The sequence below is a fragment of the Polyodon spathula genome, chromosome 18, assembly GCF_017654505.1.
Source record: "Polyodon spathula isolate WHYD16114869_AA chromosome 18, ASM1765450v1, whole genome shotgun sequence".
In the NCBI taxonomy this organism is placed as follows: domain Eukaryota; kingdom Metazoa; phylum Chordata; class Actinopteri; order Acipenseriformes; family Polyodontidae; genus Polyodon; species Polyodon spathula.
The window spans coordinates 6445538-6472415 of NC_054551.1; the positions used below are offsets into that span (position 1 = coordinate 6445538).

General features: G+C 39.6%; 1 protein-coding gene across 3 annotated transcripts in view; it reads left to right on the plus strand.

Annotated features, from left to right (window-relative positions):
• The first annotated feature begins 414 nt into the window (after nt 1-414).
• Nucleotides 415-26878, plus strand: part of LOC121330939 (inactive rhomboid protein 1) — a 36271-nt gene continuing 9807 nt past the window's right edge. The window contains exons 1-5 of one of the 3 annotated variants that reach the window (XM_041277931.1): nt 415-565; nt 19563-19704; nt 20313-20443; nt 25703-25916; nt 26136-26342. In XM_041277931.1, the coding sequence (XP_041133865.1) occupies nt 19591-19704; nt 20313-20443; nt 25703-25916; nt 26136-26342 (666 nt within the window). In that variant the 5' untranslated portion in view covers nt 415-565; nt 19563-19590. Of the gene's footprint in view, nt 566-19562; nt 19705-20312; nt 20444-21319; nt 21526-22724; nt 23230-25702; nt 25917-26135; nt 26343-26878 lie in introns of those variants that run through there. The other 2 variants (XM_041277932.1, XM_041277933.1) reach the window with 2 other exon arrangements.

A 26878-nucleotide genomic window follows, 5' to 3' on the forward strand; every position in this document is an offset into this window, starting at 1 on the left:
GTCTTGGTTCCGTTTTCCTGGGGTGGTCATTACTCATTCGTGGGGGCATTCTTTGTAGATGAGTAAATCAGAATAACAAATTTTACAGGTCTCCAGCTGCAACTGACTGCTGTTCCGGTAAGCCTACGCCCATATTTGTTGTATCACTTGGGTCTGATTCTGTCACGCCCCCACTTGGCAAACATACTGGCTGTGAAAACTAACTGACAAGAGGACCGCCTCCTCTTTCACCTTACTTTACAACTGCGTCTAAAAAAGAGGCGTGGCCGCACTCTGGCAAACTGAACTTCGGACAGACAGAAATTAGAGACGTTGAGTTTGAACATTTTGTTGGAATGCTCAGTCTAGGTGGAACTTCATAACTTTTGTCTTAAATTCACTGAGAGTCTTTTTTTTTTTTTTTTTTTTTTTTTTTTTTTTTTTTTAATTAAACATATTTTTCTCTTTGGAATTTTATACATGGAATTGTAGCCACCACTGCTGCTGGAAATGTGCTGACCTAATAATATATACACTGTAATTTACATTAGTTCACGTGAAGAAGGGTTGACGATCTTCAAGTAGGGTAAGTGAATGTATGATTGATATTTCGATTTTTTTCAGCTGAGAATTTAAAAAGATGAAGTTTGGTCTCCTCTACAGTATTTCTGCACCTGACACAGATTGATAATGCTGCAATACATCTGCCATCTGATTTCACATTTCTACATATCGTGTTGCTGGAGAAGAACAGTGACATAAAACACATCACCGCACTTTTATTCCAAAGTTGAAATTGAAGATATTTTCTTGCACAAAATGTTAGACAAAGAAAATGTTAAACTTTGTTTTATTATTGGCGTGGTAAAGCTATGTTTTTGCTACTGTATGTTATATTACGGTATGTTACAGAAACTATCTATTTACAACTCATTATTATTATTATTATTATTATTATTATTATTATTATTATTATTATTATTATTATTATGTTCTCATAATAACTAATACAGCCAATTACAACTCATGAAAATAGAACTAGTGTCGAAGTCGGTGGAAGAATCTTTTCCTGACTCATAAAACTTTCCATATCTTCTTAACGTCTTACCCCAATTCAAAGCTGTTAAACACAATTTCTCCACCAAACAGGAGGGAAAAAAAAACGAGTCCACCGTAACTTATTTTAAACTTAACTGTTACACACTGCCAATATGTTTAAAATACAACATCGACACATCATTTAGATTTCAGGACCATACGTTGCCTAAAATATTTTGTAAACAAAGTTGTTAAAGCAGGTGAAAGGCAGAAAAAAATTAAAGCACACCAAAGCGACTAAAATTGTTAAACTTAATAAATAGGGAACACAATAATTAGATACCGTTCTGTACATACGAAACGTATGTTTTTAATATAAGAAGTAATTCAGGCCAACTTTAGTTCTGGAGAAAGGTACATTACTCAGCTCTCATGAAGGAAAGGTGGATGACGGAAAACCTCCCCCCACCAATTAATTTTAATTAAACATAATTGTTGAAGGTTAAATACATCTAAATAAACTGCACTGTGTGCTTGTATTCGCTGGTACTACATCCTTCACCCACGCCTCTTTTCACTATCGTCAGTGTTAGTATTTGAGGTCATCAATGTGGGATGGCAAACGTCCGGTGATTGGTTAAAGCAAGCTATTATTTTAAACGGCTTGACTCGCGTGTTCAATGCCAGGCAGCTGAAGAAATGGAAGAATATGATTGGTTAATAGACGTGCTAATCATTATTGTAGAGGCGGGCGAACGTACAGTGGTGACTAAGTGGAGAATTTGGATTCGGTGCATGCCTCAGCGTAAAAGTTGCATATTTACATATAAATAAAAACATAAATATCAAGAACGTATTTATTTTAAAATGATCGAGTAGGCAGTCACTGGTCGAAGTACAGACGTATTGTAATTAAAATACTGTCTTTTCTGCAGTTGCCCTGGCTTGCAGATGCCTGTGCAATGTGAAATGTGAAATGTGATGTGCTTGCTTTATTATAATCACAGTTCTTGGATTTTGGGGCAAACTGTGGGTTTAATTAGAATATCTAACAATACTTTTACTTTGCGGTCTCAGTAGTGTATAGTTGGTTGATCAACAGTGCGCTTTAGACTTTGAATTTAAACTACACCCACCCAACAACATATCAACCCTGGGGGGCCCTGAGTCTTCTGGTTTTCATTCCAGCTGAGCTCTCAATTACTGAACTAAACCCTTAATTTAACTAATAATTAGCTTAATCAGACCTTTTATAAAATAGTTTTCAGCCCTTAAACAGTTGGAGATTTCAACTGAACTATAACATGTTATGCGTCTTCAAATCTCCAACTTTTTAGGAGATGAAACAGTTAAAGGTCTAACTAAGCAAATCATTAGCTCAATTAAGAGCTTAGTCTTGTAATTGAGAGCTCAGTTGGACTGAAAACTAGAAGACACGGGTCCCTGAGGACCGATGTTGAAAATCACTGCTTCAGAAAGTTCCGACTACTAACTACACATTGATTTAATATTTAATTACATTATCTGATTTTTAATTAAAAAAACATGTGCTAAAGAACTCTAGATACTGGATTTGTTTTTTGTTTTCCATCAATTACTTAAAAACATTCAATAAAAAAAATGTAATGTGTAACCTATATTAAACTAAGTCAAGCAGACAAACATTCTCGCTTATGTTTGCTTTGGGTTACCAATTTAGTGAAAAGCATAGTAAACATCAGGCAAGCCAGGTAAACCACAGATGCCAGTATGGTAAAGCATGGTGAAAATCGTGCTTAATCATAATAAAACACAGCAAATGCATAGTGTATATATATATAGTGCCGGTTACCTATGCATTTATATGCAATACTGCATGGTCTGGCTAGTGAAGAAGTTAGGAAGAAATCTTCGTAGTCGCAGCAGCAAAGCTTGTATGCTTTGATGGTTTCTGCAAGACAGCCGTGCCCTATTGCTTTTGCAGCTGTTAAGTTTTGCACCCGAAACCCTATCACCTGCAGTGGGATCATTGCATGTGATGTAATCTCTCAAATAAAGTCACGCTATCGTGTGATCCCTGCCATTAAGATGGAGGCTGGCGTTCGCATTTCATCGATCACTGCATGCTGTCAGCAGTAACATTGCACAAAGCAATTATTAGTAATGCTCTGTTTGGAATGCTGCAGGAGACCGGGAGAGGGGAGCCAGCATTGATAGTGAAGGGAACAGGTGGAATTTTTTGAGCCAGCATCATTATTTAGACGTTGAGGGGGTCTACACTGTTGTTGCATAACTACTGTATATGGAAACAGTAGTGTTGGCCTGAACATGTGTAGCAGTGGTTCTCAAAGACCAGCTCTGACTAATGGCAAAAGTGAATTGCTGCATGGCTTTTATAGAAAAGAGATTGAAAAGCTGCTGCTGTGTAGTCACAGTGGGGCTGAGTACAGTATCATTAAACCTCACATGGTTTTGGCTCTCAGTTGGCACAGATGGAATTTACTACCCACTTCAGAAATCCACCTGCTCGTGGCACTATCAACCCAGACAACCTAATGTGTTTCTGTACTCACACAGATTATCACCAGCTAGAATTTTCTTAAGAAAATATATATGGCCATGCATATTTTTTTAATGTCCTGGCATAGTATTGCACGAATCAGGTGAGGGTCGCTGGTGTTGATTGGTCTAATTTACCATTCAAACTGAAACAAGTGAAGAGACAGCTGCTTGGATTTTTGATGGTCGCTGCTTTTCTTAGACTCCATGGAGTACAGCACTCCACGCAAACAAAGGAGCTGTTTCTTCAGTCATTTCAAACAGCCAATCCACACCAATGACCCTCACCTGTACGTCAGCACCTGAGCGCTCAATTTGAATGATCGAAAAATCAGATAATCGGTTCGTGCAGCTCTACCCTGTCAACTTTCAGAACGATGAGAACATACTGTATCAGCGTAATTTGACAAAGGTTTTCAGGTACATCCAGTGTTATGAAGAAAAGGTCTCTTATTCTACACTTTTTCAATCCCTATTTTTCAAATATGATGCAAATTGCCCACTGGTGTAAAATGTATATCAAAAAAAAGGTGGAACAGTGTGCTCAGAATCAAATCGAAGCATACTGCATGTCCAGTAGCAGCACCCACTATCCGTTTCAATGGAACATGTGTAGTGTGCCGGGTTTGCTTTCAATGGCACTGCCATTTCTCCAGTTCAGGTTCAAAGTTTTCTTAGAAATCCAGACCCCTTTGACACCCTATAGAGACTGTTGTCTAACTATTGTTTGTTCCAGTTTGCTACAATTGTAAATTGGACAATTTTGGAAATTAGGAATATGACAAATATTTGGGCTACATACAGTCACTCATGGAAAATGTTCGTTGTTTTTCTATAATCATATTGTTCAACCATTGACCATGTCGTGAATGGCACAGCAGGTCTGTTAGTTCATTTATTGGTTTGCGTTTGAGCTCAGGTCAAGGATCAAAATAAAATGCTCAAAGCCAACTAATTTTATTAAATGTTTAATGGCCGTAGAAATCATATTCTTCTTGTGGTCAGTGTCTCATTTCCGAATGAATATTGTTTTACAGCCATCTACAGCTGTAGAAAGAAAAGGTAAAATCAACAGGTATGTCAAAACTAGTGCATGCACTGGTATGACTGTATGGGTTGGTGTACCTGCCACAGGAAACGGGTCATGCGGTATTTGCAAATAAAGACCATTTTCCTTAAAGAAAGGTGCTTTTAACCATTTCAGACTGGGCAAGTTTTATAAGGCAAGGGTGCCACATGTTTAAAACACCCTTAACACTTTTCATAAAACAGATCCTCTTCCTTAAACCCTGGCATTAGTTAGTCTCGGCGCAAACATGATGTGAGGATTTGCAATGTTTGTTTTTGGCATGGATCTTGCAGGCCAGGGAAGCAGAATGAGGTTTGATGAGTTTTAACTCTCAAGCAGGCTACAGGCAGACTTTATATCCCATTTATTGGAATACAGCTGTCCAGGATAAACAGCATTGGCTGTAACCAAGGAAATGCAGTTATTGTTATGGTACCACCAGCATTTTTCCCTGTACTGTGTAACCTAAATCTGTGACAGGCCACTTCCAAAAGTAGGCATTAAAAGACAAATATTTAAATTATTTGTTTATTTATCCACGGCGACTTACAGAGACTAGGGTGTGTGAACTATGCATAAGCTGCAGAGTCACTTCCAACAACATCTCATCCTAAAAACAGAGCACAAGGAGGTTAAGTGACTTGCTCAAGGTCACACAATGAGTCAGTGGCTGAGCCGGGATTTGGACCAGGGACCGCCTGGTTAGGAGCCCTTGTCTTTAATCACTGGACCACACAGCTTCCTATAATAAAGCCTCCTAAAATAAATAATAAAGATGATTACATTTGTTGTTGTTTTTAGGCCTTTTGTTGTCGGTTATGGTCTTGGTTCTTTTTTGACTAAATGCTAAAAGGCCCGCCCACGAGTCTGTCTGTTTAAATATGCAAGCATTGGAATGGGAAATGTTTCTGCCTCTATATGCCTGTGCAGAATGTGCTTTTGTAAAGTTCCTGGGGCTGCCTTGGCTGAAATAATCTTTATTGAACAAGTGAAATGGGATGCCAGAGTATAAGTGCAGTTTATAAAATATGGTATGACAAAGTGGATATGCAGTATGTGTTTTAATCAGTGTTTGTGGTATGAGCTTGTCTATGCTTTTGATGCAGGTGACAATTGATCTGTATTCTCAGAGTTGATGGATTTCAATATTTTTTTCTTTGATCAGAAGTGCTGTTTGTTTGACCCGACAGTAAATAAATACCTGAAATCTAAGCACCTGCAAAGACCTACACATACAGGCTCACAACCTACTAAAGAGGGCATTAACAAAAACAACAAATACGGGAATTACAAAACTAAAACTCTTAATTTTACAGCAAAGCATGGGCCGTATGCCCATACTGCTTATCATATTGGACCCTTAAAATAAAAAATAAAAAACTTGAAAATGCTTTCATTATGCTTTTCCATTGCTGTCAGCGTTATATTGGATAGTGTATTGCTTTTCCAGCTGAATCTTTTTAGTAAATGGCCTGTCACTGTATCTGGCCTGTAATATTTAAAGGAAGGCTGCTGGGCCTTGGAATTTGTTTCCTGTTTGTAGACATCGTGTGAGTCACGTCAGCGCGCCGACTCGCCTCTCTCTTTACAACTTGGAGCTAACATGAAACAAGCCACAGCATGTTTTCATCGTGACTGTAAATTAGCAGTGACTTAACTGGCTGGTTTATTTCGGGCCGCAATATCTTCAAGCCCGTGTATCCTCTCTGTGTATAAGATGGCGTTACACACTTTAAAGCAGCAACAGCTCTGCTTCCTGACGCACCTGCCTGTGAACCACAGGTGTGCATAATGGACAGCCCAGACTGTAAAATAGGATCACTTACAGTATTCAACCTCATGGGAGGAATGTGTTCAGTAAGCAGTGAACTGTACCACTTATATTCACTCGTCACTTACTTCATTGAGACAAGAAGATACACTTCAAAACAGTAATCGAATGACAGTGATTTAGAGATTATGTCAACCTGGGATCAGCTGTAAAGAAACAAATCATAAAGCACAAACTAGTATATATATATATATATATATATATATATATATATATATATATATATATATATATATATATATATATATATATATATAAATAATGTAAAGAAATTGGCCTGTTTTGTTTTATTGTTTTATTTTTTATTTTTTTAATCTGTAATTAATTTAGCTGGAATTTATAAATGTAACCTGGCTTTGAAAAGTTAGCATTGAAACAGTGGCATACCTTTTGAAGATCGTAAAATTGTAACAGTGGAATAAATTGTAAAATATGGTAATTATATATTTCATAATCTGACATCAGTACTGTAGTTACAATACAATGCAGTTAAACAGCCATCTGATTGTACTGAACTATAGGGCTTGTCCTGTATTCTGTAGCCATCTCAAAGGGGAGGCAGGAATGACTATAATATCTGGGTGAACATGAAACGCTACAGCTTTCCCTTTAAAAACCTTGGCTGTCAGAAAGGTGCTGTTGGCTCTGGCCTCTGAGGAAGAGCCTGCAGGATTAAATATGATATCTCACGACTAGTGAGAGGGGATGAGAGAATGGTTAAAAATAGGGGAACTGTCATCTCAGCTGGCCACTGTGGCATGAAACAGAGCAGGGGTGAAATTCTCAACAAAAAAAAAGTGCAGGTCCTCGTAGGCACAGCTGGGTGTAAACAGCAAATGAATAAATGCTTTCAAAATGTATACATTCTTGTACACGATACATTTATAAATACAAAATAAGCCTTAAAAAATAACTGATCAATTATAACCAATTCACCATAAACAAAGAAGCTGAAAATACTGAAAGCTTTGTACCCTCTGCTTGTATCAGTCAGTCAGGTACTGTAATATAACACTTAAGTTAAAATGTAAATGGAAATATAAATATTACACTATGCAGTAACTGCTGTGGAGGGTTTTGTTTCAAGATATCCTAAAAAAGGGATAATGTTATAAAAAACATGGTATAAAAAAACAACAACTGTGCTATAAAAAAAGATACAAAAAGGTCTAAGTCAAACAGCGCACAATAGGGGCTAGAATACCCCTACAGATTTTTTACGTAACAAGCACTACTACTGCTATTGATGTACTTCGCCATTTTAATCTCCGTAGTATTCTCAGCAATTATCCCCATACTTTCCAGACCCTAAGCACTCGCCTACAACAGGACCTGGCCATGCTACAATAATAGCCTTGGATTAGAACATGTATCCCTGTTTCTTTTATTTATGTTGTACGTATTACTTATCTTCCAATAATATTTTCTGTGTGCTTCTACGTTGTGTTTCTGTGTTGATTAATTACCCTGGTCTATTCCAAAAAAAGATTTTCCAGACAGAAACGGTATAAAAGGGTTTTTTTCTGTTTTTGTTTTTTTTAGCCCTGGTACTGTGGTTTCTGCACAAGAAACAAAGTGGCAAATTTTCATAAAGTAATATCATTATTGTGGTTTACGTCAGACTTTTTTTTTTTTTTTTTTTTTTTTTTAAATGTGCACGCAAATGAAAACAAACAATTAAGTTAAACTCTTCAAAATGTTTTAGAAAAGGGGGCATTGTACAAAGAAAAAACACCTCGCCGTTTTGGTTTTCGTTTAGTACAGTCCTCATAACAGAAAATACTAGGATCACAACAACACAAAACATGGATCACTATGCTTAACATGTCTTGCAAGTTGGGCCCTTGTTTGAGAAGTGTGAAGCGCACGTACATCTGTATCCCGATTCTGACTCACTTATCAAACCTGAAGCAGCACTTTGTTGATCCTGTTTTGCAAATTCTGTCAATGTGGTAAATCGGTGCAAAGCAAAACGCGTTCTGATAATTATTTCTAATATTTATTAACTATGTAATTTGTGGCAAACTGTGACGTGGGTTTTTGCCTTCAAATTCGTGTGCAGCAATGATCGTTCGAATATTCCGATAGTTTCTCCGCCACACTAAAAAAAAAAAAAAAAAAAGATTACATCATAATAATGATAATTACTCCACACCGCTGTTTTCACGCTTCACTGCTAAGGTCTTCCTTCTTTGATCAACCAATGAGCACTGCCACGAAACAAAATGGCCGGAGATTTGTGACCCAAACCAAAATAAAATATGATCAGAATGAAAACTCGGCCAATCAACATGCGGTGATTATACTGACGTTAATGGTGGCCAATAGCAGCTAACAGAAACAGAAGCAGTGTGAGGAAACAGAATGCAAGCAGCATGAACTGTGCTGAATGAAAGCGCATTTGAGAAACGCTGCACTAGTGGACTGTGTGAGTGGATGAAATGTATCCATGTTGGATGAAAAGCAGATTAAATAAGTCCCGGTACCCAGCACAGGCATCAAAATAAGTCCTGGTACAGAGTACCGGTGAGTACCGGCAGAATTTCACCCCTGACAGAGAGTGTGACTGTGAGCCTGATTGTACAGATACTGAAACTGCTGTGAAACTGCAGGCAGAGTGCAGTCAGCTGTCTATAACTGTAGTTCATTAAGCTTTTCTAAGCATGTGCTTTAGTACATGAAAGGGGTGATTTGGCCTTTCACTAGCAAGCAGTGTGAATGTCTTTTTGGCTTGCAGCCTGGGAAGCTTGCACCTGAAGGATGCTATATAAATGAAATTGATATTGTATGGTACTATAGTATGCACAGTAGCTTATGTGGTCAAAAGTGTACAGCTTGTAAATGGATGAAAAGTGCAAATCCGTCATACACTTGCGGAGAAAAGCATGTCGAAGCCTTACTGCCCTCAGCCCACAACCTTTGGTTTTAGCAACAGTGCGACTGGAAAGATGCAACATTCTTTTTTATACTTGTTTTTTCTTTCACTGGTTTCTCCTGATCTTCCTCTGAGTTGAATCAGTCACTGCAGCTTGTTCCTATTAATAAAAAAAGATACTGTATATACCCTGCTGTAGGCAGACACGCTTGTATTGGAAATTGCAAATACATAAAAAATAACATTCTGAGTGATGTAAATCTAATGTCGCAGACTATTACTGTGATTTTATTCAGAGCCATAGACGACAGTACCTCATGATACGCTTCAGGGGGTGTTTATTCTGGTTCAGAATAATGATATAAAAAAAAAAAACTATTCCTTATACTCTCTATACTCCACTTTATTTTGATTGATCATAACTATCATTTTAAATAAGACTCATATCACATAGCAGTTTCACTAATTTACTACATGTTTCGAGTAGCCACAGTGTATAGGTAACAAGCTCAGGTGTGTCTTATTAAACTCACACTAAAACCAGGAACTCCTTTCCATTCCTGCATACACATGTTCTGTAAACAGGTGAAATTATGAGAATATCATTATATTTTCTGTAATAAAAAATATATACCCCCTTACCTATCAGATGTTTTAAGTGTAATTAAACAAAGAAAGGTTGCCTCCCTCAATTCTTTTGAGATCTGTTGCCCATTCTGGACAGCGGGGAGGTGTGGAGGGTGGTATTGACTCAGAGATACTGAGATGTTACCTAGCTGGAACAGTGAGTTGTCAGCTTTGTTAACAAGAAGATATTGTCAGTTTGCCCTTAACATGTTTAACTGTTATTGCTCATGTTTCAGTGGGTGTTGTAATTGCAAGATCACGCTCCCCTCGGGTTGTTTCCCTCGCAGCCTGCTTGATCAGCCCCTTCGGTGCATGTGTTCTGTGTTAGAGATGAAGGGGCTTCACGGTAGACGTCTCAACCTGAGTGGGCTGCTGCATTCCTTACTGACAGACTGAATCATTAACAAGGGTGCCGCTCATCTGCCGGTTTCTCACTATTTTACAGCAGGTTTTGATCAGCAGATTTTGATGAGTGCAGGTTGATATTACGTTTGCAAATAGGAATCCTGCTCTATGCTGTCCAGTCTACAGGTTTTCATATTTTGCATTAGGAGGCAGTGTAGTCCAGTGGTTAAAGTCCAGGGCTTGTAACTAGAACATCACTGGTTCAAATCCCACGTTTACCACTGACTAACTCACTGTGTGACCCTGAGCAAGTCAGTTAACCTCCTTGTGCTCCATCCTGCCAATGAGATGTTAAATCAATGTCCTATTATAAGTGACTCTGCATATAATGCACAGTTCAGAGCCTACCTCTGTAAAGCACTTTGTGATGGTGGTCCACCATGAAAGGCACTATATAAAGATATTATTATTATTATTAGTAGTAGTAGTATTCTTATTATTATTTGATGCAAAGTCACTGTTTGTTGTGATTTGTGTGGATTCTGTAAAACCCCTTTTTCTCCAAACACCTCAGGGGATGTGGCAAAGTACAGTGAATCATCTTACACATCACCAGACATAAATACACTTAACTATTTTTTTACCCAATTCATTCCACCCCAAAATGTATGTGAACACGCCTCAGAAAAGAAGTCAGTTTGGATATGATTCTGTACCTCGAGGTGAGGGACTGGGGTGGGCATTGTTACGGGCCATCAAACTCAAGCCTGTGCAATGTCATTGATAAGCTGTTGCCGCCTACCTTCTCCTGTCACAGTGTGGCCTGTAAAGTAACCAGACGCCCTGGGCTGTCGGGAAACGTTTTCCGCCATCCCCTATGGACCTTTTTCCATTTCGTTCTTTCCATTCTCCCACCTCTGCCTTCTCCTTCCTTTCTCCAACAATCCTCCAGCTAAAAGCAGCTGTGATGCATCAGCTTGTGAGGCAGAAACAGTGGGTTGGCACGGTGGCCTGCTAGTGCTGTGCGGCTGAAGGTCACAGCCTCGAACGATCCCTTTGATAAAACCTGGACATTCTACTCTTTTGTTTGCTCCACATGAACCTTGTGTTGTGCTGTTCATTGTGCTTTAATTAAGTGGATTATTAACTGAGACCAAGGTCTCATTTTTCACTTGCTGAACATTAACTGTGTTGAAATACAGTTATTTAAGGTCTGTAAAAGTTATCTTGGGTGTTTGGTTGAGGTCTGTCCGACAGGTGCAAGTCCTACCCAACCACCTGTACATCTCTTCAAACAGCCCTGATCAGGGCTAAATCTGCCCCGCTTCTGAGATGATCACAGCCGAAAAGGATAAAGCTTTGTCCTTTATCAGCAGTATAGTTTAACAGAAAATGCTAGTCACGGCTCACCCTAGACTCAAACAAATTTATTATACTCTCTGACCATATTGTGTTGCAAATATAATCCGTAGCCATTAATGTGCAATAGAGAAGCATACCACAGAGATACTTACAGGGGCCAGTCCTCTCGTTTACAATATCGCCCTTTGTTAAAGTGACCCATGCTGATATCATGCTGGAAACTATTTAAACTGAGATCACATGTTGTTTAGGCACGCTGTTAAGAATTCTTTATTAGCTCGCTTAACAGGATGCCGTCTGACTTCCTATAGACAAGCAGCTGTTTGTTGGTTGATGATTTCAGTCAAACCCAATCCCTAAAAGATGTCTTTGTTTTTCCATTAGAAAAACCCAGTATCACATGGAATGGACAATTAGCTAGTTAAGCATTACGAACAACTGCAGTAAGGCATTTAGTGTATTGAATTAGACTATATCACTACAGATTGTAGTTGCTTTTTAAATGAACTGAAACTGCCGCAGTTTACTTTGTTACAGTGTTGGAAACTGCAGTTATAATTATGTTAAATTATAGCAAACTTACTCTTTCTTGCACCAAAATGTAGTGACAGTGAAGCCTAACTGCAGTTACGGCTCAGTTACAGTAACTACATTTGTTTGTCCCGAGCTGAATGCCCATTTGCCACAGCTGAATTGTTTTTTGAATGTGAAAGTTCAAAGTGCAGACTGCAATCCTGATGTGTCGAAGCCGATATCAGGGTAGGGGCGAATTCTTTGCTCATTTGTTTATTTTTCTTTTCTTTTTTCCCCCAGCAACTCCCAGAATATTTCCATGGGAAGCTTTCCTCTAATAACGTTGTTTTTTTTTTTGGGTTTTTTTTTTCCTGTGTGTCAGCGGTGCTTCAGTGGTGCTGATTAAATCATGCAGGCCCCCACCTGAAGCCTCTCCCTGCCCTGTGCAATGTGCTGTGGGTAGGTGATGACTGAGGGCTGTGTAACAGACATAGGTATGGGCCACAGCAGAGCATGGTAACCAGGTAGCATTGTACTCCTTTAATATCAACTGTTCATGATGCAATACAATGCAGTGAATCTTTACTGATACTTGTTTTGGCGTATAGTAAAAGAGGTATACACTGGTTGTAAAATGCAGCTATGGCCAAGCGTTTTGCATCATCTATTTTTAAACTCTATGAACATAATTTAGATATTTGATTTAACATCATGTCCAGCCCTGCTAAAAATTGCTTTAGTATACTACAGTATACTATAGTACTTTTTTGGCAGGTAGTTATCAAATAAACTACAAAATGATATTGCAAAAGTCTACCGGAAGCCATAATAATAGTACAGTACTTCATGTTATTTTCAAAATGTCACATTTTTCTAATTTTGCCAGTTTTTCGGTAAGTATATGGAAAACTACAAAGTGTCATGTTAACTTAACATTATTCAGCAGTTATCATTCGACTTTATGAAGTGAAATTAATTCATTCTGCTGTATAGGGTGATACACTTTTGTCCACAGCTGTAGTCATCTACCAGAAGGGTTGCAGAAGAGAATGGACATTACCAATACATGTCTGTGGTCAACTCTTGTAAGACTACAGACCTGTATACTAAATCTCATGAACATATAACAAAACTGAAGATCAGGAGACTCCCCTAATATATGTAGCTAGTTAGTGTCCTAGGGTGAAGCAAGAAGCTGTCTGCACGATTGCTGGCTTTTTAAAGATACCTATTTAAAGCAAACCTACTGTGTGACAAACATCTGTACGTTGTACTGATAGAGTGGCAACGAGCATGAATGACTGGAAATCATTTGCATATTGATTTGCCTGGCAAACAAACGTAAAACCTGCGGCTCTCTTCATCTGGTCAAGGAAAGAAGAAAAGTGTAACAGAAAGTAAAAGAAACGGCTTCCTTCCTGCCATTGTATTATCTCACGTCTACCATGTCTTTTTAGAATGCTGATCCCTGTTTAACGTGTATTGGAGAATTTCAAATATTCATGCAGGGAATTGCACTGTGACACAACATTTCATTTGCGTTCATAAGAACTTCCTGTTGGCATCAACATGCATCAGACATACATACATAATGCAATCCCAGGATATTGATGAAACATATTTCCTGAATTGTACTGCATGATAGTCATACACAGAAGAATAATTAAAACGCAAACATTAGTATTACCTCATTGATAATATGGCAGCAGCTTGAATCCCCGGGCTATTGAGATGTGCATGAGGTGAGAGTCATGACTATCCTGTAGACACAAGCTTTAATTTTAGCCACTCAGACAAAGGATACTTAACAAATTGTAAATATAAATCAAGTTGTGACGTGTGGGTATGTTTTGCGTGGGTGTGTGTGCTATGCATCTATACGACACTAATTCAGTAATACATTGCACCACATCTCAAGTTACAGTATTTCTTTGCAGCTCAAGTTAAATGGTCCATGAAACAATTCTGTTGCTGCACAGAGGTATTTGAAGTATTTCCTAGCCTGCAAAGTACATTTGCCAAGATATGTCCCAGACTAACAAGGAACCACATTCTTGGAAGAGGTTGGCAGACTGGTACAAGGGTAGCAGGTGGCGAGGTTTAGAAGAGGATAGGGGGAAAATCCCTAATTAACGTGCAGATTTAGTGACATCAAGGGCAATGAGTCAGGTGCATGCTATGTTTTTCTTTACAGCTCTGCTCCTTGTTCCTAGTACTCACTTTAGCCAGTACTGGTATGAAACAAAGTCAGCCTGCACTGTGCATGCTCTTAACACAACCTGCCTATGAGAAGTCAGCTGTGCGTTATTACTTGACAACCCAGCAGAAAATCATGGGATCATCATGGGACCTTTTGTTTTCTTTTTCTAAAAGCACAGTAGTTAAGTTCTGGGACTTTCTTCTGTTGCTGGTTTTCTTTTTCCACAGTTATTTTGTGCAAAGTCTTCAGCTTTCAGTTGTCGTGGTTTTGTAATACAGACAGGTACTGTGGCTCCGTTGGTAGAGTAGCATCTACAAGTTCAGACTGAAATCGGGGAACGTAAACTCACGGTGAGAATTAAATTGAGCTCCTCTTGGAATGCTAAGGATGGGTTTGGACCTTTTTAAGGGTTAGTACTTGTGACTGAGTTGAGCTGGCAAGAATAATCAGTTGCAGGATTTTTATTTATTTTTTACTTGAAACCCATGGCACATTCATTGATGCTATGCAGAACGTGTAACACGTGCTGCAGCATTATTCAGACTAAAAGGAGTAGGTCTAGACATTGTGAAAACCTTGTGTGGCACCAAACCACTGAAAGGATTTAGTGCTCAAGTAATTGTAAAATGTAAACCCCTTCAAAAACCACAACTTTTAGTGTTTTTTCTTGTCCTGTATAGATTATTATTAACTATGGTCTTTTAAATCTTATGATTATGGCTTTCCTGTTCTTCCTGTGCGTTGACGTATTCCTCTTATCTGGTTTCAGTAGTTGAATCCAGATTCTAGCGACAGGCTTGTAAAGACTCATCTAAAGGATTTCCTAACACAACTGAGCAGTTTGAGAGATCTTATTGCATTATTCAATTTCTGTAGTGTGTACCCTTTGAGCCTGACAGGGGGTTCTGGAGAAGCATCTGCAGCAAAGATAAAACACACAGTGATCACAGTCTGTCACAGATGGGAGAAGGACTTGTCAAAGTAAGAGGAGAGAATTGCCTGTCTTTGTTGTTTAGTATTTTGTTTGTGTGTTTTTTTTTTTTTTTTACTAAGGAAGCCAGTTTGGAAAAGCAGAAAGAAATCCAGGGTGTTTAAATGGAAAATGCACATAACAGGAAATCCCAAAGGGTGCGCATGCAGGTTTAATTACATAATGTTCACAATTGGACCCTGAAAACACACTGCAGCAAACTTGTGACATGATCATACCTGCAGTATACTGCAATTCAAAACGTTATATTGCTCATCCCTTATAAAAGCTTACCACGGTAAATGTGCATGGTCATTTTTCCCATGCATTTACCATAATTTGGCATCTTTTTGTGCATTACAATGCTTGCATAACCTTTACCGTGTTTTCACAATGCTTTATTGCACATTGCTATGCTTTTACTATGGTAATCTTTCTTAAGGGATAAGCATGTTACCATTTTTAGACAGATTTTTTTTTATATAATAAAAACTTACCAAACCCAGTTTGTGTTGTCACATTCAAAAATAGGGAAGGATACCAAGCAGCAAAGGAATTTCGGCCAATTAAATAGTTTAAATATTACAACCCAAAATGCAGGTTGTAAACCTTATCGTGTTTTATCCTGTTTATATGCAGGTGTGACAATAGTCTGACCTAAATATTGATAAATCGCATTTGCTAAATAAAAACGTTTCTTTAAATAAAAAAAAATAAAAAGTGAAGTGTCATTTAACAAACGCTGTTTGTTCTGAATAAGGGCCCTGTAATACCTCTGCAATGGGAGGCAATATGTTAATATAGTATGCAGTGCACGTACCGTTCTACGATCCACACTGAGCCACTGCAGGTACAAGCACCAGCGAGCGGACATTCAAAACGAGGCACAGGAAACGCCACAAAGCAATGCTGTGGTTTTGTGCATGGGCACTGACTGAGGCACTGCAATTTCATCGAGGCGTCGCTATAGTTACTGCTGTGAGTCTGTGAAAAGCGACCCTAATCCCACTAACCTGAGGTTGCCTCGGACTGCTTTGATCTCTGGTATCAGGAAAGTTAGTCTGTTCTGCTGAGGACTGCTTTGATCGCTGGCGTCAGGAAAGTTAGTCTGTTCTGCTGAGGACTGCTTTGATCGCTGGCATCAGGAAAGTTAGTCTGTTCTGCTGAGGACTGCTTTGATCGCTGGCATCAGGAAAGTTAGTCTGTTCTGCTGAGGACTGCTTTGATCGCTGGCAGGAAAGTCAGGAAAGTTAGTCTGTTCTGCTGAGGACTGCTTTGATCGCTGGCATCAGGAAAGTTAGTCTGTTCTGCTGAGGACTGCTTTGATCGCTGGCATCAGGAAAGTTAGTCTGTTCTGCTGAGGACTGCTTTGATCGCTGGCAGGACTGCTTTCAGGAAAGTTAGTCTGTTCTGCTGAGGACTGCTTTGATCGCTGGTATCAGGAAAGTTAGTCTGTTCTGCTGAGGACTGATTGGCCTGTACATGCTTACCCACAATTAAACAACATTTTGTTTTGTATACTCCCTGTTATAAGAACACAGTCCTTTGAATGAGGACAAATCACTGTAGTTGTGTTGCCAATTGACTGAACTATAGCTGCAGAAACTAGCTATTAAACAGCAGCTACAGTACAAAACTGTAACCAACTTATTAATAGGAATCTATACTGAACTGCTGTACACTGAAATTATTTGTCACCATGAAGGGCCTGTGATTCAGTGCAGTAAAATGCATTTGTCCATATTCGTTCTGAAATGCAGTGGTATTAAATTAAAAGGTTACTATTATATAATAATTTACCAGTGACATTATAAGGAAGAGTAGTGTCCCATTTTATCTTATATCTTTATATAGCGCCTTTCATAGTGGATCACAATCACAAAGCGCTTTTACAGAGGCACGCTGTGAACTGTGCATTATATGCAGAGTCACTTATAATAGGACATTGGTTTAACATCTCATCCGCAGGATGGAGCACAAGGGGCTCAAGTGACTTGCTCAGGGTCACATAGTGGCAGAGGCGGACTTTAACCACTTGACCACGCTGCCTTCTGTGTTCTGTATTTTTAATTGAGTATGAAGCCATTGGTTTTTGAGTTTAATGACCAAAAAATCAGTTTAATTGTCTGGCAACTCAGAATCCTAATAACTGCGGCAGTTTTCTTTTTTTTTTTTCCCCCCTGGTGAAGAAAACACATGCTTGATAAAAAAAAATAAAAAAATAAAAAATACAAGAAATTCTGCAGCAGCACCATATCTAGTTATTAGAGCTTGGAAATAGGCCACTGTCACATTTTTATATTTAGAAACAATCAGCAAGAAAGGGTCCCTTGCAAGGACTTCCAGGCAAAAGCAGCCTCTGTACAGTCACTCATTAAATTCATGCCTGCCTTTTCCAATGCCTAAAATGCAAGGACACTAATAGGAGCTGGCAAAATACAAGTGTGGTTGCAGTAAACCAATTGTATCAGTAGAAGCCACAAAAACGTTTTCATTTCTGTTCCGTTATGCAATGGTGAATCCAAGCAGTCTCACCCACTTCAAAGCAGCAACTGAAGAAGAATTTTAATGAAAGGGCTAAAATTGAAAAATGTAATGGACTCTCATAGCTTTCACATGACTCCTGATTTGTGCGTATTGAAAGCTTATTTTGAATGCAGTTGTGTTAGCCCAATACTGTATAGCACGTTAAACTGCTGTACAGCATATAAAAATAACTGATGGTACTGTAAATTCTGGCTGATGTTTTGTAAAGCCTGTTGAGATGGGTTAATGAAGAGCACTATTAAAATCATTTGGGCAGTGTAGTGTATATGACCAGCTTAAACAGCAGACGAGTCAAAGCTTTTACCTAATTTTCAGAATTTTCTTTTTAGTTTGTTGGATGGACTTAAAATTAATTAATTCATTGGAAATAACGTGTAATATGTATATATATGTTAATATGTAATTAAAGTTTTCTAAAAATAACGTTAATCCTTTCGAACTAAAGGGTCGGTACAGTAAAAATAACAATAAAAACAAAAACCTTTTGCGACTCAGCATGGTGAAATTTGCTGAGTCTGTGGACTTTGACATACAGACAGATTAATCTCTTCCACATCAATCAGCGACATTCCTGTTTTGCCCTCGTACTACTACAAGGTTGGAGAAGGCTGGAACTGCTTTCCACTGCTCGCTTTTTCCCCAGCTTCATACTGCACTGTAGCCAAAAACACATTAAATAAAATAACAAGAGGAACCCGTCCTCCCCACTGTGGGCTTTTGTTCCTCCCAGGCAGGCGAATCCATCTTTTCTGAGTTTGTAAAGCTGGACACAAGGCTGGAAAAGGTCGGCCTGCATGCTTAACAACACTCCTGTCATTTCTGCGATCGCTTTCGCTTTTTATGTCGCAGATTGCATCAAGGCATTGCTATCCCAGTCCTAGGAAACCTGCTGGAGTGACATTCTGTCACGGTGATGGTGTCATTATTCACACGGACCTCCGAATGACTCTGGAGATTGACTGCTGCCTTTGGCACATAAACTATCTGAACTGCATTGGGAGACTGGACACCACCAGCAGCTCCTTGTGTAAAACAGGTGCGCTGCTGTAGTCTAAAGATGTTAGTTTTGTGGTCACCAGGCTGAAATCCATTCCACTTTCTTCCTTGAGCCAGGGAGATCAATGGGAGTGACCAAAATAAGCAGCCGTGTCTACCACATTTATTACAGGAGTGGTTGGGAAAGGAGAATGTTGACTCATTCTGTGGTCGTTGTTTGTTCCCATCTTGTGGTGAAAAATTGTATCGCATCTGTATCACACGTTTTTTGTCTTCCAAAAGTTGCGTTGAGTAGATAAATAGGTTAGATTTTTACTTTGCAAAGCCTGTACCCTGATGATGCTCGTGTTCACTGGAGGAATCTGGTTTTATAATACCTGCAGTAAGAATGACGACACAATGCAGGGATGGAAATAAGACTCCAATTGCATTGCAGTTTCATCCATTCCTGGTTTTACTATGTTTAATTACACAAACCTGACCTTATTACCTACACACTGGGCCTATTGTACACATATTAAACACATGTTTTTACACATATTAAAACCTGGAATAGGAGTCTTATTTCCATCCCTGCAAGTGTTCTGTTCTGTTCTATAGACACATGTTACTGTATGCTTGCTAACACCGTTATCTGCAGTCCCTAACACATGATATTTTTAATCCCTCCAGCTGGACGGAGCAGAGAGCCGCAGTGAGCATGGCTGAGCCACGACGGGACAGCACCAGTAGCCTGCAGAGGAAGAAGCCCCCGTGGCTTAAACTGGACATCCCCACTGCCCACGCCTCCCTCGAGGAGCCCACCTTTGTTCAGGTAACCCACGGCCGTCTCATTCCCTCTCTGTCACACTGATGACCTGTTATTCCACTCTCAAGCTCACTCACAGATTGCGAGTCTTTTGTTTTGGGGATAATTTGGAATTAGACAAAATAACCTTATGATACCTAAAAATGCCGTTATCACTTAAGCATCTGAAGGTCAATGCATTACTTCAAGTAACCAGACTACCAGGGTGAAAGTGAGGCTTGCTGCTTTGAAACGATATGCTTTAAACTGTGAGCTTTCTACGCCTTTATGTACAGATGAAGATGATAAAGAATATCTCCAGTACAGTTCCCTGTAAGATAATCGTTCTTGTTAAACATAATGGAACCTTTAGAGTATTCTGCCATTAGCTATTGTCAGGTCCATACTGCCCATCAGCCCTCTGCTATAAACATTCTTGATGAAGCTGAAAACCACCAGCCCCTTTCAGTCCACATGCTCTAAACCACAATGCTGTGCTGTGTACGAGTCTCTCGGCTGTGCCCACAAGACCAGTGTTCTGTAGTCTGTAAGCTGTGTGCAGTGAACGGTAGGCTGTACCACTTCCTTACAGTCCCATAGCGGATTCTCACTGCTTCTCACTCTTTCCGTGACAGCCCTTCCAGCGCCAGGGCTTCTTGAGAAGCATCAGCATGCCCGAAGAAAACACACGCCTGCCCCCCCCCCCCAACGAGACCAGGCGGCCCCCCCTCCAACGCCAGACCTCGATCACACAGACCATTAAAAGGTAAGACCCCCCTGCCCCCATCAGTTTACGAAAAAGCGCCTAGACTTCTAAAACTCCAAGTCTTCATATAACTTACTGAATCTCAGTTCCTCTTCAGAAGGCCAAGGGGACAAAGCAGAGAACAGCAGATGTTATATAAATGATTCTCTTGGAACCAACCAATCCACAATCGCTGATGGCATAGTGCACAAGTGTATGGCATGCTTTGTAGGGGCGGTTTTGAGGACCCTCAGCATATAAAATGCCTCTGCTAGCTTTTTACCCAAACAGGCGTATTTTTTCTGCACTAATCTTAAATTGAATGTGTATCCCTTTAACACAAGGGGGCATCCATGTCAAACAAGCAAGTTAGACCTATTTTGCTCTCTCAAAAGATAAATCAACAGTATGAGCTGTGTACATTTCCATTCTGTTTTTCCAGAAGTGTGTTTCTTTGTTGGAGCTGGAATACAGACATTGATGTTAAGATAATCTTTAAATGTAATTGTTGATTGTATTTCCATAGTCATAGTTACCGGTGTACTGTGACTTCTCCACTAACCCCAAAGCCACCTCAGATTTCCTGACATTTTTAATTATACAAATCCAAATGTATTTATTTATTAATTTATTACATACAAATTTGAATGGTGATGTTTAAACAGTTACAATTGTAACTAAAGGAGATTAAATAGAGAACAGAAACTAAAGGAGATTAAATATAGCTTGGTTGTAAAACAGGGTTTCATGCCATCATATATATACACATACACTGCCAAGAAATTAAATTGTTAGAAGGACAAAGGTTTACCCACAGTGGCTGCCTTCTCCTCTCTCTGATTCTGTTCCTCATTCACTGCTAAACTTCTTCTCCTTTACTGACTCTGCACTCAGTCTCTCTACCACACAGCAATGTTTCAATTTCTCTCTCTCTCTCTCTCTCTCTCTCTCTCTCCTTCTCTCCTCTCCCTGTTGCCCGCACTGCCCCTGTCCAGCAGCAAGAGGGTGCACTTTGAGAGAATAAACACTGTACCCATAAAGGGACAGCGTGCCGCCCGGAGGCCCATGGGGAAGTCACGGTCTCTTTCCAAACTCTTTCTAAGGTACCTGCTCCACAGTGGAGCCTGCATGGCACTGTGTACACGCTCTAACCACGAAGCCCATCCGCCTTTCTCATGAACATGGCTAACAAGTTACACTGCAGTAATCTTGCCTAATCATGTATCAGCAAGGTTCCTGTGGGCACTGTATGCAGTACATTAATAAAAACACACCTCTCATTGCATTGTAGTTTAAAACATGACTTTCCCTCTGCACAGCTGAGTTTGTCTTTATAGTTTCTATAGAAAAAAAAAAAACAGTGTCTAATTCAGCTCATGGTGATATAACAAATTGCACAGATATTTTGCTATATGTTAAATCTTGTTAAGAGATTTAGCTGGCCAGTTAAATATTTAACTAAATGTTAAATCTAGTTAAGAGATTAGATTTAATATTAATGCTTTTTTTTACACATGGCACCTCATAGTGCAAATGGTCCAAGTTCTCAGTAGTTGTTGCTGCAGAAGGGTGTTGATGATTGAATGAAATCGAAGCTCTGCTTATATCAGTCTGGGAAAAGTAATTTGAGTCAGATCTCACAAGCTGGGGGAGGTTGCTGCAGTAGGTGAGCAGTGAAGGCATGTCATTGCAGAAGATGTTTACTGTGCGCTACACAGTGGAGATTACACCTATAACATGCCAGGGCATGTGGGGAAACAATCATTTTATACATGCAAATTCTGTACATTAAAACATTTGAATGTTGTTGTTGTTTTAACTCTAAACATGACTTCAGCTTATTCAGATAATTGTACCGTATTGCATATTGTAGTGTCTGTATGAAGTGAGTTAAGGATTATATATAAAACACCCAGCAGATGTTCATTTTCATGGCCTAAGGCAAGGGCAAAGTCAGGTGTTATATTCAATGCTATTAAACAGCATTGGAAACTGAGCGTAGTGTTAGTTAGCCATCGTTTTGGGGTGTGGTAAGAAGACAGCCCAGATGAGACTCAAGGAAAACCTGCAAGAGGTGTATCATGTTACATTAGTTTTGTGACTTGATTTCCACCTGCACATGACTGAGAGCTCACATGCTTCCCTCCCTCAGTCTGGTTGTTGAACTCTATGTTGAGAACATGCCCTGGCATGTAGGCTCTCCTGTTTCTGAATGAGCACGGCATGCAACACGTAACTTCCCTTTGGCTTGGAAAGAAAAAAGAAGAGTTGTCTTATTTTAGGCAACCTCATTTTACCTGTAGACACATTGCAATGGATCTCATTGCAGCAGGAGCTTGGGGTTACTTGCTGGGAAATCCTTAGCACTGAGCTCCAAGGTGGGAGCAACCTGCATGCAGTGACTGGATAAATGATAACTTCTCTGAGCCGCCTCTGGAATGCACGGAATGCCGCAGAGAAGAAAAGGCACTGACTCATGGATGTAGCCAATGTGATCTTTTAGCCGTTTGACTGGCACCCAGGCTTAAAGAAAGGAAATGAGCGACACAGAAAGAAGATAGAGCGCTTTGTTTTCAAGATCAGTAGTGTGTGTGTATGACCATTTGAATCCTAAGTGGTGGTACCACACTTTAGGGTCATTTTAAACGTTGGACCGAAGCTGTTAAGGATTACCTGTGTGGTATTATTTACAGGACCTAATGACCAGCAAGTCTTGAGGGTCCAGTATATTTTTGGTAGCATGGGAATATCGACTGCCACTGTGCTGGAACTATGTCTGACATAGTTTATTGGGAGGACCTGGATAGGTAAAGCCATTTTTTATTTCTTCTTTTAATCAGATATTTATACACAGTGAAGATGGAGCAAACAAAATCAGTCTGTTAAAGGACAGTACATTTGTGACAAACTGAGAGGTGGGAAGCATAAAAGGCTGTATCTAATTCATATTTTTGGGGAAAATTAATTTGATATTGTAGTTGCTTTTCATTTATGAAATTATATTCTTGCACATTTGTTGTGATTGCTTTGAGATTTCTTGTTTGATCAGGAATCCTTTTTCTGTGCCGTCATTGTTTTATAATTTTTTTATTCAATTACAGTAGGTCATTTATATACTGTGCTGTGTTCAAACTTTGAATGACTGGGGTTTGCCTAGGGAGGCTTAGTAGACGATTAGTACCAGTAAATCAGGTCAGGCAGCAATCGTAACTGGACTGGAGGGGTAATACTGTCTTGGAGGCTGTGTTTGGAAAATGGTACATAGCCATTGCCCATGCTGAACTTGCTGTAGAGCTATAATGTGGACTTCACTTATTATTGAATAGCAATTAGCTGAGAAATGCAGCCCCAGGGAATTTAAAATAGCCCTCGAAATCAGAGGCATGGCACTATGTAATGTAGCACTCTGTGCCAATGAAACAGAGCTTTGCCATAAATTATCATTCAATTCAGCAGCAGGGAATCACATTTACATTCTGTCACAACGTATGGGTTTGATGAAACTGCATATTGAGCAAAGCTGCTTTGACACCGACATTTGATTTAATTGGATTAGACTCACACTTTAACTGTTTGGCCCTGAACAGTTATAATTATGGGTAATGATAAATTGCACAGATTTGCAAAGAAAGTAAAATAGAAATGTGCTTACTGCACATCTAGCTGACAAATTGAGTAATCTGTATTAAATCAATATCTGTGTTGTATTTCAACATGCTGCACATTCCCTGGATTCGTTTATTAGAATGTATGTGATTTTCATCTATTTAGATTGTATGCAGAGAAATTTATTATTTTTATAACTGGAAACATAAACAATGGTCCTGTGCAGTGACTCACAACCCTGATTGTTCTAGTAATTTCCCTGAGTAAATAAACATGAAAGCGTGCTGTACACACCCCAGCCCTTTAGTTAAACTGCGTCCCGGCTAAATATATCCCTTTGTGAAGCCCTGGATCAGGGTGGGACAGCTCGGCAGATAGGAATGCCGCTCTCTGATGAAAGAGTGTTGATGTACTTGGGTCCATTTGTATGCAGTATGCTGTTATTAAAAACACAGTGGAACTGGTTACAAATATATAATGGAAACAGATTTGCTCTTAAACCCTCAATGATACTGGTAAGACACTGTCTCATTGGACTAGTCTTACTGAGGTTGAGATAAGCTCTTATGACCAACCAGTTCTCTAAGTACGATCGTCATGTGTTGATAGCTTTTATCTCTGGCTGAGAGGAAGAGCGTTGTAACAGTATAGTATCAGTATGAAGTATATTATTGCAGGTCACATTTAATAAAATGGTTAATAATTGTTATTCTGGTTCTCGGGTAGTTTTGTGTTGCCATTTATGGCTGTAACTAACACTCTTAAGATTATCATTCAAATTGTGCACTCTGTCTCAATTCATTGTGAACGCTGCCTTGAATGCAAACTGTAAACACCTATAGCTCTGTGGATGTGCAGACACACTGGATAGTTTGCAGACAGATTTTTACTTGTGCTATTAATAGGAGCCTGAGTTCTCCACTGTAAACATTCTACCCTCCCCCTAATATACACAACTCTTCAGCCGCCCAGCTCAGATTCATCTGTGACTCATTTTCAGTGGAGTCCTTTCTTTAAATCAAACACAACAGAAAGAACAGAGCCCTTTGAATTGTAATATCTGTAATCATCAGTGTTGTTTAAATACTTATTCTTGTATAGGCGGCTTGTTAATGCTTGTCGGATTTAAGATGGCGATGCTGAAATACACGCAAGTACTGTTTTAACTGTGTTTCTTCAGAGTAGCTGGGTTTGTCAGCCTATTATAGCAATTAAGGCCTTGTTTACTGGAATGTGAGCTTTGATGTGACTTCAGTTGCCTTCAGAGTACGGACTAACAACCAAAGCTGTGTAAATTATTACCAATGCATGTAACCACTAGTGTGGAGTCATTTTTTACTCTGCAGCAATGCAGTGCAATTTTGATAGGAAAAAGTTGTATAACATTGTATTAAACGAGTAGGCTTTTCTCTGATACAACCCAGTTAGTTGCATTGAGTCACATTGTACGCTTTAAAATCAGAAGGTGTATTAATATATATGTGTAATTAACAAAAAGAAAAAAGGAAACAAAGTTTGGCTTGGTCAGTTAAGGCTGCTTGGTCATTTAATTAAGGTTGGCTTCAATACCCTCGGATTGTGTTATGGTACTATTGTTAAGGCGCGCACGTTATCATTGGACCGTACTGCATTGGTAATACAAAAATGAGTATTTCTTCAATCTCTGTGCATCAGGGGCACGGCCGACTGGTTCGGGGTCAGTAAGGACAGCGATGCCACTCAGAAATGGCAACGGAAGAGCCTGCGCCACTGCAGTCAACGCTACGGGAAGCTGAAGCCGCAGGTGATCCGGGAGATGGACCTTCCCAGCCAGGACAACATCTCACTGACCAGCACCGAGACCCCACCCCCTCTATACGTACCCGCCTCCCAGCACGGCATGCAGAAGGTAGGCAGCGCCCCTGGCTAGGATGTGGTGGAGCAACAACGCTTGGCAATAGTGTCAGTCAAGTCATTTAGCATTAAGATGTGATATGAGCTGTGGTTATGATAATATAATCTCACCCCTAGAAGGCAAGATTGTGGGACCCAAGTAAAAAGATGAGTCTAAGAGACATAAGTTTTAAAACATTTTATTATGATTTAAAAGTCATTGTTTGATTTTCAGATCGTCGACCCCCTGGCGCGGGGGAGGGCCTTCCGCATGGTGGAGGAGATTGACGGGTACAGCGTGCCTCACACCCCCATCACCCCCGGCGCCGCCTCCCTCTGCTCCTTCAGCAGCTCCCGATCCGGCTTCAACCGCGTCCCTCGCCGACGCAAACGAGAGTCTGTCGCCAGGATGAGCTTCCGTGCTGCCGCCGCGCTCGTCAAGGTGAGGAACGCGGGACTGGATAAACAGAGCTGCTTCACTGTTAAACTACTCCAGCTAGCCTTTTCTAAACATCTGAATTTATGTCAGCATCCAGGAGCTGCATTTCATATGCAAGAAGATTTTTCTTACTGGTATATGGCACTATACAAATCCTGCAAAAAAAAACATTTTTACATCTAAAGAAAACACAACCTGACTGGCTGGTAGAACTAGGCTTGGTTGGAACAGCTATATGTAAGTTAAAACTTAGTTTAGTTATAGGATTATTCTACCTTTTCAGCTGGTGCAACCCAGCGCTGGTCAGTTTTCACTTACGAGACTCCAACAGCAACTTTGTAAGTTCTTTCAGGAATTCTAGAACTTTGTGATGTCATTAGTGTTCCAGCATATGTATTTGTTTTCAAAAATCTTCATTCTGTGTTACATGTCAGTTTGTCCAAGACAAGCGAGGGATTCTGTAAAAGAAAAGAGCTATATCAGTTTGTACATTTTAAAAAGAATAGGTATGATTAATACCTCAATACAAAGGGGTAGTT